Source organism: Electrophorus electricus, chromosome 20 (genome assembly GCF_041902795.1).
Source record: "Electrophorus electricus isolate QZ-2024a chromosome 20, ASM4190279v1, whole genome shotgun sequence".
NCBI classification, from domain to species: domain Eukaryota; kingdom Metazoa; phylum Chordata; class Actinopteri; order Gymnotiformes; family Gymnotidae; genus Electrophorus; species Electrophorus electricus.
In genome coordinates, this window is record NC_137516.1 from 13,857,435 (window position 1) to 13,871,790 (window position 14,356).

The window sequence follows — 14,356 nt, forward strand, 5'->3', positions numbered from 1 at the left end:
AACCTCAAGAGAAAGCTGAGCAACTCATTTATAGACAGTAGCAACCCCTGTTTTGAGCTGATGGGACTTTTTTGGTCAGTAATTATCTGATATTTGCTGAGGACAGTGGTGTGCAATATTGTGCATGGGAGCAAGAAATACATTTGCTTATTAAGCTCTCATGTCGTTTCAGTTAAGCAACTTATTATTATTATTATTATTATTATTTACATTCATATGGTTTTCATATATATATATATATATATATATATATATATATATATATATATATACATATAGGTTTTACACACCAATGAAAAGTGGCAGCCAATTTGTGCACAGTGTATTCTCTATGGGAAACCACAGCCTCCCTGGGGGACTGCAACAGGTGCAGGGGAAGGGGAGGCGGTTAAGGCCAGGACAGCACCACCCACAGCTCAAATTCATTTTAGAGTATCCAATCAACATAACAATTGCACAGTTGCATTAATTACACTCAGGTATTCCATTTTAGAAGTGGATTGGATGTGCCTGGCAAAAACCCCAAGAAACATCATTTTGGTAGTCTGATCCTGTATTTGGTGATAAACCCAGATAATTCCAAAGGTTTTATAATCTTGATTAGTAATTGCAGTTTGAGAGCTTCTATCCTCTGAGTGTTCAAAGCTGTTTTTAACCTCAAAGGGCCATAACAGAACAAATTCTGAAATGTCTGTGGAAGAACTAAAAAATATATTGCCAGAAATCATGTTGTATTGACACTGGCAGGGTTCAGTAATTACATGACTGGAGAGTGGTGTTTGTGAAGCTGGGGTTATAAACAAAAACAGCACGCATAAGTTCTTATTGTAGTGTAACATCTTTTCCGGTGGGTTGATAATTATAGCTAATGCAAATGTATGGTACTCACTAAGCCGCTTTAATTCTTAATAAGTAGGCCAAGACTTTACTTCATAGCACTGTTTTGCAGGGCAGCCCTCAAGGATATTCTGTGAGTGTCTCTGTGAGCTTTAAAGCTTAAAAATTATATGCATTTGTTTTTTTAGGAATCCTATCCTCAAATTATTCCTTATTAATTATGAGTGTCTACAGACTGCATGCGATGATCAACACTGGATTTATAACAGGCTTCATCTTTCTTACATAATTTATAAACAAAAAAAAGCATTAAAATTGTATAGAATTGATACATTTGATCAGTGTAGTAACATTTGTATTTCTCAACATTGTATTTCTGTAAGGAAAGGTCTATGTCTTCAAGGCTTGATTTGGAATGGTATTTGATTTCACTGGTTGCCACTATATTTGATTAAAGAGAAAGTCTGCTTTGCTAAGTATTTTGAAAAGTCATGCTTTATGAGAATTCATCTCAGCTTCAAGATTCTTTTTGAACCCTGCACAACTGGTCATTAGCATGCTAGTCGTCTTTCCTTCCCACGTGTCCTGTGTCTGTTCTGTTGCAATGTCCATGGGTTTCACTAAAATAACATCTTCAACATGGAAGGAGCTGTCATGTCAAAGAAAAGCTTATTATTTGCTGTCATTTTCAGTGTTCTGATGTAACACCTGAGTCAAATACTATCAGAGAACAAAGTAAAACTGGTCCTGTCCTTCCAGGCCTTGAGTTCGACACAGGACCCAGTGCTGTTGGTACTTTCCTGTTCTGCTGTTAAATAAAAGTAGTTATGTTCATATATCTAAGCTAGGCTTACAAAATTACATCTTTATTATTCAACAGCAAAGGCTGTGGGGCCTGAAGAAGTAAACCTATATCTTTCTCTTAACGTTGCAGTGCTGTATACTGACACTAGATGGCAGTAAAATACAGCCATATATCTTTTAAAAGTCTGCTGTTGTAGACCCCAGTTGTAGTCAGTCAGCTGAATCTGACATTGTAAGACAAGTGAAGCTTTAACAATAACCTGTATAAGCTCTAAGATCCAGCAATGCTCCCTTTTCCAGTTAAGAATCACCTGCCAGTATTTTCAGTGTGCTAATCACCCTCTAAGTAATCATTTAGAAGGAATATGCTGTTTAAAAATAAAAGGTAGTGCTCTACTGTAAGCCCTCTCAACAAAGTAGAGGACTTTGCTTATGTGCCTAACTGCAAACTGTGTAGTTCTGTTTCGTACTGTAGTCTAGTCTTCTTCAAGGCTGCACAGAGCATACGTTCTGAGTTGCAACAACACAAAAGCGGTGGCCAATAAAATGCAGGATATCTCAAAAATGTCTCCACTCCATAATTCCACTCACATGCTTTCCTCAAACCTAGCTGGTTCCCTTAGTTTCACAACCATGGGTAGATCAATGCAGAGTAGTGTGCTTCGAACACATACACGTCGGCATGCGTTATGGCAGAAAAACTAACGCTGGGACAACCTCACTGCCCCGTGGTTCAGCAGTTATCTGACTAAACAGAACAGACTGCTGACTGATCCCTACTTTCATACTTTCCCAAACAGGCACGGCTGATGCAATTTCTATGATGTCGTGTGTCTAGGCACGATTGGTTGAACATTGCTGATGAGGTAATAAGTATCCACTGCAGTGGAAACATAGAGTTTTATCTGTCTGCATTCGTCTCCTCTCTGCCTACCACGAAGGAGCCACTGAATACTCTTCTGTTCTTGTCTTAGAAGCTGAATAGTTTTGCAGTGTCACTGTGCTTCTGTGCACTGACTGGCTTTAGTACACAAACCAGCAGGAACCAGAGGTGCCAGGAAAGGCACAATGAGGGCACTGGATTTATGGGGCAGTGGGAGGAATAACACCCCTCACTGGACCTGTTTATTTTGGGGTGCCCTGGGCAAATCATCTTACTAAGGAGAGGAGGAAGACCTCTGGGCTCCTGTATGTACAGGGAGATCCTAGTCTCTTCTACAGGTGAATCCTCTGCTCTTACAAATTATTCTTAAAAATGTATGTTTGTACATTGAAAGTGAACTCAAGTGATTTGAGGAAACCAACGTAACTCAAACCATTTGATCATCAATATTTTCCTCAACTGAGTATTAATAACACATTTACTGTTGTGTAAATTTAATAAATCAAATAAATTGTACTAACTGCATTTATTGTCCACTTACATTTATTGTCCATTTTACTTAAAACTACAGAGCAATAGGCCTATTATTTAAGTAATGTAGTTCCTAAGGAGAATTATATTAGCCTGCCTAAAATGCTATATTTACACTCACCAGAATACTCTACAAAGTGTCTCTGCAGACTGTAGACCAGTGAGCGTGTGTTTGAGTCCATGTATAGAATATAAGTTGATGTGTCTGTGAGTTCATACATGGAAATGTAAGCATGTCCTGGGCATGAAATGCGTGGGCCTGTTTCTTTGAGTTCATAAACAGACATCTTCAATTCAATTCAAATGTATTTGTACAGCACTTTTACAGAAATCAAGAACAGTTTTAGATCTTTTTAGGAGAGAAGGTGTAATGTGCAGATAAGCCAGTCAGGTACAGCAGGAGGGTCCATGGTGGTCAGGCTGATCCGAAGGGGAGAGAAGCAGGAATTCTCTTTCAGGGTCGAGCTAGCATCACCATCTGAGGAGACACAGACATGTATTTTACTCTACAGCTAGGATTACAGTTAGGGTTAGTTCATATGTGGACTCAAAAACACACTCATCAGGTACACTCAAATACATGGCCATCCCATCTGTAGTCTGCAGAGAGATTACTTTATGGAGTTACTTTATGGAGCCCAAACATCTACCTGCAGAAATGTTACAACTAAAAAGAGCACCTTGTAATTCATGTAGTAGATAGCTTTTACATCATACTAATTTGGTGATGATATGTTCAGGTATGCCTGAAGCAAGGTAATTAGAGGAAGACAGATTAGATTAGACTGGAGGAGATAACTCCGCTCCAATATACAAATAAGTGACACCAACAGGACAGCTGTATGGCGGCACAGTTAAAGATACAGGCCCTCTCTTTAAAATATGATATTTTCCAGCTAGTAGGTAGGTGGCAATTTGTTTAATGTATCTAGTGTATTTTTCCACCCCTGCCACATAGCTGGAATTCTATAATTTCATATTAGCTGCGAGGTAACAAGTATGTGTCATACAAACATATGATGGAGACTAAAAGACCTGTTTTTCAATACAGAGCTCAGTGCAGTCATTGTTCTAATTTAATCTAATATAATGTAATGTAATGTAGTCTAATGTAAGCAAATCAAATTGTCATTTTGGTACATAGTTTTACTTAGTAAACTGCAAAAGAGTACAGATGAATGGGTACCTAAAAAAAAAAAACCACTTCCAGAAAATCACCGTTCAGCACTATAGTTATGTACTGCACACAGCAATGTCAGAACAAAATGCATGCATTTCAATTAATGACTAAATGATTACAATACCTAGACCTCAATTTAAATGTCTAGGCAGAGATTTTGCTTAATATTAGTTTCTCACAAGTTTTCAAGGCACTCTTCCTTAAATGTTGTGTGCTGTGTTTTAATAACATGGGATAACTATCTGAGTAACACAAAATCTTGCATAACATAAGTCAACCCCGTTACTTGTTACTATGGTTTTTTGTTTTGTTTTGTAATAGCCCAGAAAGGATTTTCAGAAAAAATAGTTTACATAATATGTTCAAATAAATTCACCTTTGCTCAAGTATATGCACAAAAATACTTTTACTAAGAATGTTAATTATTATACGACAGTTTATTCATTGTTAGTGTTAGTGTTAGCTTAAGTGACTCCAAAGTATTTAGGATTGTTTCAGTTGTATTACCATATTTTTATTAAAATGTCATTTTAGGTTTTATAGTGTATCTTTGGGAACCACAGTTATCTAGGATTTGACACAATTCATTCCATGTTTTGATATACTGATATTTAGAAATTCTGATTTCTGTGTTTTTTTTCATATAGAAGAATCTAATTATTTACAGACAACAATGCTTTGTATCTGGAAGCGGTCCCCTGAAAGAAGCTTGAGCTAAGTCTTTTGCTATATTTTAGTACTTCAGTACTTTCTTATGATGTAACTGATAGCACTGGACTGTTCCATGTTTTCCAAGAAATGCTGCCTCTCTGTTAAACCATGCTCCAGTGCTTGTCAGTCTGCTGATGCTTCAAAAGAGGACAGTCTCGTAATCCTTATGCAATTAAATGTTCCCCTCTTTATCATTGCTCCAGATGCTGGATGCTTTAAGGAGGTTACTATCAGAGATGCTGCAGTGACCCTGCATTCAGAATCCAGTGCTGTTTTATTCACATCTGCGAATCAAAGGCTCAGTTATCAAACCACATTGTGCATTCTCACAGCTGCTTCATACAGCTGAATTAAATACTGGTCATCAGAAATATGTGGTACAAATAAGAGAAGGCTTGACTGCTGTTTTTACCCCATGTGTTTTATTTCCTGTAAAACACATCCTTTACTTTGACAGCTTAAGTATTTCTAGACTGTCAGTGTTGGATAACCTTTTTTTCTCTTTATTTGTTTCTTTCTACCAAAAAAATGGAACAGCCACACACATTTTTCATCTTTGTAAAATCAGGAAAAAGCTGTGTATTCCTAGTGCTCTGTTGAAGTTTCAGTTACAGATGCATGCTTTCTAGGTGTTACTTCACTTGGTTGAGGAAAGTACTCATCTCATAGCCATGTTGTTTGACATATCCTAGGACATTACAATGTGCAAACACACCCTGATCTATGTCACACTGTCAGTTATTCTTATGAACCCCTCTAAATAAACACCTCCTTCTCCGGGGCTCAGAGGAAGCTTCTGAGCTGTACGTAAACATACGAACATATGAATTGAACTGAATTACCCTGTGTTCTATGCAATTAATGGTGAATTACTCTCAGAATGAGTGTTGCCCTATCCTAGGAGTATAAGCAAATTGGTTTTCTGCCAAATCCACCTGAAAAGACAGCAGGGTGTAAAGGTCACGAGCAAAGCCGAAACTTTCAGAAGTAACTTGGAGGCATACCTAGGGAGCATGCATGTCTGGAAAGGCATTGTAGTGGTTTTAGAACGTCGGAATTACTAACCTCAAAAGGTCACAGTCATTCAGAATCGAGCTCTAAGCCCATGAAGACTGGCATTGTGGTCTGTAAACTACCTGAACCCAGGTTTCTGTCAGTGGGCCAGAGGTCAACTGGGACTTTCTCATTGTCTTGTTACCAGAGCCAAATCCTCTTGAGAACTTGTGGAACTTTATTACACCCATATAGTTTTCCTCCTGTTGAACCTCTAATAGTTTATGCAACACTTTAGAAGTGTCAGAAAGTGAGACAGAAAAGTCTTCTAATAGGGATTACCTTTACTGAAGTAATGAGACTCCTCTACTTCACATAAATAGACTCACACAGGTCTTTTATTTTGTATGGTAGCTTATCATATTACTATATTTTAGGCAATTTATTTGTGAGTGTTCTGATTAGCAGATGTTTATACAGATTTCACTAAGGAGTCTTCCTATTCAATCAACCTTTAAAATGAAATGTTATGCAAAATGTTGTATTCAGGTTGTAAGAGTTTTCTGTGGTTGTGTTCATCTACCATTGCTTCACTTGCCTTGACCAAGGATGTATGTGTAACGGTAAGCGGTAAGTAGGCGGACGCAAGTACGGAGAAGAGCGAGATTTATTTGGGGCAAATCCTGATTCAGAATCATTATAACGGACCAGGGTCATCGAGCCAATGCGTAGAGTACGGGGATACATGATAAACAAACCAAATCACACAAAGGCAAACAGGGGAAGCAGGCTATAACAGAGACTAGGAAAAACTCAGAAGCTAAGAAAGACGAAGGCTAGGATAAACAAAAATACATGGAGTACAAACCTACATCCATACAGACAGACACAGGTTTTCAAAGACATCCAAACAGACAATCAGTCATTCAAACAGCCAATGAACAGCAAGGACAATGGGAACAAGACAGGCTTTAAATACATTAACTTAATCAAGACTAGAAACAAGGAACAAGTGTGGAAAAGGAAACTGCGGGATGGAACCAAAACACACAAGACTGGGAAACCATGGAACATGGAAGCTGGGAGGGACTAACCGTGACAGTATGGATGAAGGTTTAGTGCATACATTAAAGTTAACGCATTGTCATGCCCCAGGTGATACCAAAACAAGCACACGCATGCTTCTCCTCCAGTCACAGCTCCCAATCACTTCCCTTGTTCCAGTCACCCTCTTACTAATCATTGCACACACCTGTAACCCATTTCACCGTTTCCTGTTTATTCCCACAGGATCCCTCTGTCTGATGCTTTGTATTATCCTACTTCAAGATTAATGCTTGGCTCTTGTCTTCTCTTTCTTTTCTGAACTGGAGTACACCCTATTCCCTACAAATGAGTCTTGAATTCTCTATGTTGTTATGTAGGATTCAACATTATTAAAGCTGTATTTTCTCAATACAACATTTTCACCATTCAGTTTCCACTACATTTTCCACTGTGTTTGAATTGAAGACTCCCAAACATTATCCTTCAGCACAAATTATACGCACAAAAATGATATATAAACTATATAAAAATTAGAAAACTATATATATTTTAATCCATTTCAAACTCTTTGAACATGGCTAATGCTGTGTGGTTTTACAGAGGCCTACTGTCTTTGAAGAGAAAATTATTGACTTCCCTTTACACTGGCCTCAAGTTAGCATCATTAATATCAGAACAGTATTTGAGCATTCCCACATTGCTCTAATATGGTCGCCAACATTACAGAAACAGCTGTGCTGAAGGCTAATGTTTGGGAGTCCTTCAATAATCTCAAGATCACTCAATTTTTTATTTCTTTGTACAAATATAGAAAACTGTTTAGAATGAAACTAGTGTTTTATCTATTCAATCAAATTAGACAATTGTTGTTTAAATATATATGACATGTGGAAGCAACGACATTAGAGCAGACCAAAAACTAAATTGGCCTTTCCCAGAAAGATGTAATTTTAGAAGTTTGATTTATGTTTGAAAGAACGAATTGCATTTATTGTAATAAAATGTACTAACCTCATGTGTTGGATTACTGTGTTTGGTTTTCATTTCACATTATGGTGTGTTTGTATTGCAGACTCACAAAACATGGATCCTACAGCACAAACATGACACAGTGTGAAATTTGCCTACACTAAGAGCCAGAGTTGAGCTGCCATGCTTGCTTCTTTGCACCTTTCCTCAGCATGCTTGGTGTGATGCCCAATGTGAGCCCCTGGTGAGGGCAAAGGTGTGACCTTGGTTGAAGAGTGGACATGTGAGGGACACATGGATTGTGGTAAGTGCTGAGATGTGCTCCCTGACCTGGGTTTGAGACAGGGGTGTGGTTGCTGCCCTCAGTGTTCAATACAGTACATACTTTAGTGTTTATAGAGGTACAAAACAACATAATTCAAAATGTTTTTGCTGAACAATATAAAGATTGTTACTCTTCGCTTAAGATTTACTAAACCATACCTTGCATGAAATTTTACATATTTCTGCACATGTGAGGTCATCTCAAACACAACCAAAATGATCCTCCACTGACCCTCCACTGCAATTTAACCTATAGTTCACTATACTGGTAATAGAGAACAGATGCATTGATCATCTTACCATTATTTGTGAAGAGTTTTGCAAAGCAAGGTCCAGGTTTATTTGATAGCTGGACTTACCTAAATAGGGAATTGGTACACAAATTCACAGTGAAATTAAATGGGGATCAATTAAATCAGGCCTGCACAAAGGCAATCAAAGCAACATTAATCAAAGCAACACTTATTTTCCATAAGCTCGTTTTCTATAATTTTTCTATAATTCTTTCTATAAATTTAGTTAGTCTGCGTAGTTTTCTATACATTTCCTATAATTCTTTCTATACATTTAGTGAGTCTGCTTACTGTTTAATAAAAAAACTGGATGTAAGTTTGAAACAATATATAAAGAAGCCGAGATATCTGAGTAGGTTCATTTGGGAGCATACCCTAGAATTTACAGCAGTTTACAAATTTATTACAAAGTTCAGTCATACCATCTGTGCATGGGCCATGCAACACTCTAGAATCGCTCTAGAATCAAGATTCATACGGTGACGTGACGCGAGAGGCGGTACTGCCGAAGGTATCAGCCAGTAGGAGTGAACGTCAACCGAGGCTCTTTGGAAAAGGGGAAGGAATAACGGGACGCTACAATATTGAGGAAAATGCCTCGCTTTCTCCGTGTCGTCGGACCTTCGTAGCGCACATGCATAAGCGAATAAACACCACAGACTGTCTGTGTTTTCGTCCGTAGACAGACATTGGGGTACTGTAAGCTATACATTCACGTTTACGATGGCCTGGATATGTAAGGTAAGTCCATCAACAGAGGTTTTTGTCCTTTGCTAAACGGTCCCATCGTTTTCTGTTATCCTACTATATAACTCAGTAATCAAAACCTTCTTTGAAATATTTGAAAGAGCCTTTCTTCCACAATGTCCCACGGATCGCCGAGGCTTTGTATCCATATGCTCAGCCTTCTTGTGATTTGCTGAGTACAATCTATCATAAGATCTTTGAGAAAGCGGCTGCCGCATACGCTCAGTGCAAATACGACATGATGTCTTGCGCTGACTTTGAACATTTTATGTGCCTGTTAGAGCGCAATGAGCATAACACTCTGCTGTTTCAAATAGATTCTGATAGCAAACATACCTGTCTATGGCCTAGATCTCCCGCAGATCTGTACTCGAATTTGGGGAAGGGGGGGGGGGGGGGGTGTTGCGCTCAGCAGTTTCCTTCTGACAATGTGGAAAACAGATCTCATTTAATTAGGATCAACTGATCCGTGAAACTTCACGAGAACAATCGGGTACAGATTCGCCCCAAGTTCTAAGTAAGTTTACCCTCACCAAACAACTGTTATTGGCAGTTGTGCTTAATTTGAAATATGAGCGTCGAGGATCTTTGGGTGGTTTTTCCTCTGTAGTTGGAGTACACACAAATACACACTGAATGTAGCCTTTGTTTGGAAGTCATGGCGTCTTCTTGATTTACCGTCTTATTAAATTTTTATCAGGAGACAGATACCGGTAGCCCCGACGACATTTGAATATGGGTTACTAAGGAAAGATGGAGTGTGCCCCGATTTCACTTTCTGTTTTAGTGAGAACATTTACAGCCATTCTTAGCATTAAAATAAACGATTCACTTCCTGTACCTAAACATATGTACATTAAGACTGTTCTTGGTTATATTTGGACAGTGTTGTCCCATTTAGTTACTGGGGTTAGTGGTGCCTGAGGTTGTGGACAGATGTGTCCACAACCTTAGGAAAATGCCAACCTGAATACATCTACCTATTAACTCGTTTGGTGCTTGTTGTGGTCCAGTACAAAGAGAGGAACAAGTCGCCCTATTCGTTACGCGCAATTTTCTACTTCTAGTTTAACATGACATATGGCCTGTGTTTGTTCATGTCCTATGAACCATGATGTTTTCGGAGGAGAGGGCATGCGTATCATGCTTCACAAAAGAAGACTCACCGTTCGCTATGTCCTTGTGTATCTGTCTTGCTCAGTTCATATCTATAAATAGCATAGAGTAGTCGTTAGGCCTGTGTGATTAACAGCTGTTCTTGGATCTGAAAGGACACTCTGTTGTCTATCTGCCCTGGTAATTCAGGGCAGGGACATCACAGTAGTCTAGCACGCAGCAGTTAGACAGAAGTCAGGGGAAGAGTGATGCAGATCGCTTATCAAACAGTGTTTCTGTAACATTCATCAGAACTAAAATGGCAGTGAATGTAGCTCTTCCACTGATATTACTGTAAATAATATCTCATTCTCTGTATACATTAGTATACATTCCATTTTAATTTTACATGCTTTTTCATTTTGCTTGTGATATGTTAGACTTGAGGTTTTAACCATGTTGTTTTGCTTGGGAGAAAGCATGGTGGTCTTATGATGGTAATGTGACCTTCATGTGATGCTCAGAATCCTCTGTCCCAGTGATAGTTTCTTGTTTTTACTCATGAAAATCCACCCAGCCAAATTACATGGCTATCACTTCAGCCCTGGAACTTGGAATTAATGGCATCAGTTTAGAAGACGACAGCTGTGAGATGATAGCATTGTGCCTGTGTTTTTCCAGGACCAGACCTACACATCGAGGCCATTCTTTGGACTTGAGCCCACAAGTCTTGGGTCTTTACCCAGTACATTTCTTTGAACTTAGGTCAATCTCGTATCTCCTTCAGGTCCTTTGGATATTATTGCTGTTGCTGCAGTTTATAGTGAAGTTTGCATGTAGCTGGACTATGGTAACAGTGGTGGTACTTTCTAGGAGGATTCAGCAAGTTTTTTTCCAGTGATTCCAGTCCATGACTGTTTGCCACAATCCACAGATCCACCACCCCACCCCACCACTCCTCATCGTGAAAGATTTCTTGGCTAACTTTTTGCCTGCCCTTTTTCACACACACCCCAGGGAGAGACTTCTTGGCCACCTTCTCTAACACAGTCCCAGGCAAAGTAGTTTGGAATTTTATTTTTGTACATGCTTCTATTTGTGGAACATTTTTGCCTTTTAAAAAAAAAGTAAGATTCTGCCTGTCCTGAACTGGTGGTTTGTCAAGCCCATAATTCTGGTAATAATATGTTCAAATGTATGATATATTAATATATAATACTGATACAATATTACTTAATATAGTCATAAATGTATTTAAAAATAACATGAAAGCTTAAAACTATAAACATAATGTTAATTATTTTGATCTAATTCTAAATCAAAAGTAAAAAGTATTTTCAAGGTTCAAACATATTTTTACTTAGTAGGAAATGCCCAAGAAATAAAGCAAGCACAATCATAAGATCTCTGTCACGCTAACACTTTGCGTTTTGCCGTGCTTTGTTCTAATCAGACTGGCATGTAGGGCTTACCGACGTGGGTTTTCAGATGAAGTTGGAGACTTGTCTTAAAAGCAGCCAAAACCACACAGATGTCTGGAATTGATGATGAATCTCCAGATCAGGGGCTTTCAGCTCCAGTTGTGTGGTGTTCTTCAGTACCCTAATCAATCTGATCCAGGTCTTGATCAGTAACTCAGTGAGTTGGATCAGTGGCAGTGGCTCCCAAGGAGTAGAGCTGAAAACACCTGTTATAGACGGCTCTCTCATTTTGAATTTTGAGTTTAGCAACTATCTATTACATGCTCCTCTTACAGTATGTAGCTGTAATTATTAAAATTCATTTACTGTGGTTATTTTGATAATTTTATCAATAATCATAAGTAACAGGGAAGCATTTATTTCTGAACTTGACATAGTTCATAAGGCTATTCACAAACAACTGAGTGCGACATTTGTAAGTCAGGAGTGAGGCACGAGTGGCAAGCTCAGAGATAATTTGTAGACAAAAAGACCACAAAGCAAAGGCAATTCCCAGCAGATATGATAGGAGCAGGCCTGGTGACATCTAATGGGAAGGCTAAGGACCATCAGTGCAAAGCACTGGAGTCAGGAAACTGTGGAGATAAACAATGGACAGATAATAGAGACGATTCAATAAATAGATGATTGGGACTGAGGAAGTGAAGGTGTGTGTGATCTGTGGGGTCTGACTGGGTACCGTCTAGGGTGGGAGACTGAGCTTTTGTACTTTCAGAACATAACATTTTTAGTTATTGCATCAGAATGCTCACAGTATATTTTAATTCTATTAAAACCTCATTTTGATAGTTAAATTTGTATAATTCCATTTTTGTTACCTTTATCTAGGATAAAACTCAAATGTTTTTGTAACCATGACCTTCATAGATGTTATTAAAATGTGTTATTAATGTGTACAAAATCACTACAGAGTTACACTGTTTAATATTGTAAAGACTTTAGGACTAATACATTTGATGACAAACTGCTACCAAGAAGTAGTAAGTTATATCCTTATAAATGAATAGAATAGCTGCTAAACATAACTTTCTGTAATGTGATTTATCTCTGTAACAACACTGTAACAGTACAGGGAATTTATTCACATGACGTATCTTAAAAAGCATCTAAACAATCAGATATCAGGAATCAGAACCAAAACACCAACTTCTGTTGGGGAAAGCTGAGAAAGAACTATAAGACTTTGGTTCATAGTGGTATAACTGAGTTTTCAAACCAAGTTAGTTTCTTCAAACCAAGTTGCTGCAAATTTTAATGCTAATGTATATGTCATTGTTCTCTATCCCTCATCGAGACATACTTTCTTGCAGAGTTTGGTCCCAAGGCAAATCTAACACCATATTCATGCAGTCAGTGTCCTCAGTGTCCTCAAAGGTTGATTCTAAACTTCAGAGAAGAGTGTCTCTCCAGGAGACAATTCTCGGTCTATGGTGATATTTGAAACTTTATCTGCTATCAGAGTAAAAGCATTTAAAGATGGCATGGGGAAACTCAGCAGGTCTCAGTCCAAAATGTTTGGTTGATCTCATACAGAATTCAAAGAAATAACAGTGAATGTGTTGCATTTTCTATGAATGAACAGAATAAGAAAAGTTACACCTGTCAAACAAACCCCTGGCTTTTGTCATATGACATAGGTCATGTGAATTTGAATTCTTATGATTTTTATGAGACTGTGGCACATATTTATGTAAATATATGTAAATTAAGTTGTCTAGGATCTTTTTGTTCAAATTTCCACTTCAGAAGAATAATCTGAATTTATAATCTACATTTGTTATGGAATTGGTGACACAATGAAAAATTGAGTAAGATATCTTACTTGTCAGCTTTTTTTCACTGTTCCTAACTTAAAAAAAAGTGTTACTTTACAAGGCAAGCTATCACAACTTTTCTTTGTCAGTTCACTTACAAAAAAGGTTTAAAAGGCATCCAGAGTCAGTGTGAGAGACCCCGTCATATTGTCCATCACAGTGGTCCAGACTGCTTTAGGATAGTATTAGTACTGCATGCTAATAAGAACACTGGTTCCTCTAATAACCCTGCATTGTTTGAGAGCTGGTTGGAGAAATTAGATGGCTTGAATGAGAATGACATTTAATTTTTCATGTAATCTTACTTGAGTTGGTAGCGGTGTGACTGTGGGTAAGTAGATTAAGGGGAAATGTGTGAAAGCTAGGGAGAGAAGGGTTGCAGACAACTGTGTGTGTGTGTGTGTGTGTTCAAATATGTGCCTTTTTCTGTACTAATCCTATGTGGGACCTTTCAAATATAACCACACAGTGCATATTGTGAAAAAATTGCTCTTAATATATCCCTTTTAAATGACCAGTCAGTCCATTGTGGAATTATCTCCATGCTAATACATGCCATTGATCCAGCAAAGGACGTAATTAAGACCTCTAATGCAGATATTCTCATGTAAATAAGTCACTGATGTGATTTCAATATTTTTAATGCA

General features: G+C 38.1%; 1 protein-coding gene and 1 long non-coding RNA gene across 6 annotated transcripts in view; one reads left to right on the forward strand and one right to left on the reverse strand.

Moving 5' to 3' along the window:
* Nucleotides 1-2,265: 2,265 nt before the first annotated feature.
* LOC145652634 (uncharacterized) lies at nt 2,266-9,700 on the reverse strand. 4 transcript variants are annotated; one of them, XR_014118904.1, is made up of 4 exons: nt 9,656-9,700; nt 8,580-8,638; nt 7,998-8,285; nt 2,266-3,533 (listed from the first exon to the last, which is right to left on the reverse strand). It is a non-coding gene; the product is annotated as an uncharacterized LOC145652634 (long non-coding RNA). The 4 variants fall into 4 exon arrangements; XR_014118903.1 differs by lacking the exon at nt 9,656-9,700 and adding an exon at nt 8,995-9,110; XR_014118902.1 differs by lacking the exon at nt 7,998-8,285.
* st6galnac3 (ST6 (alpha-N-acetyl-neuraminyl-2,3-beta-galactosyl-1,3)-N-acetylgalactosaminide alpha-2,6-sialyltransferase 3) overlaps nt 9,149-14,356 on the forward strand; it is a 49,637-nt gene continuing 44,429 nt past the window's right edge. Inside the window, exon 1 of one of the 2 annotated variants that reach the window (XM_026998367.3) lies at nt 9,149-9,313. In XM_026998367.3, coding sequence (XP_026854168.1) covers nt 9,296-9,313 — 18 coding nt within the window. In that variant the 5' untranslated portion in view covers nt 9,149-9,295. The remainder of the gene's footprint in view (nt 9,314-14,356) is intronic. The other variant, XM_026998366.3, reaches the window with a different exon arrangement.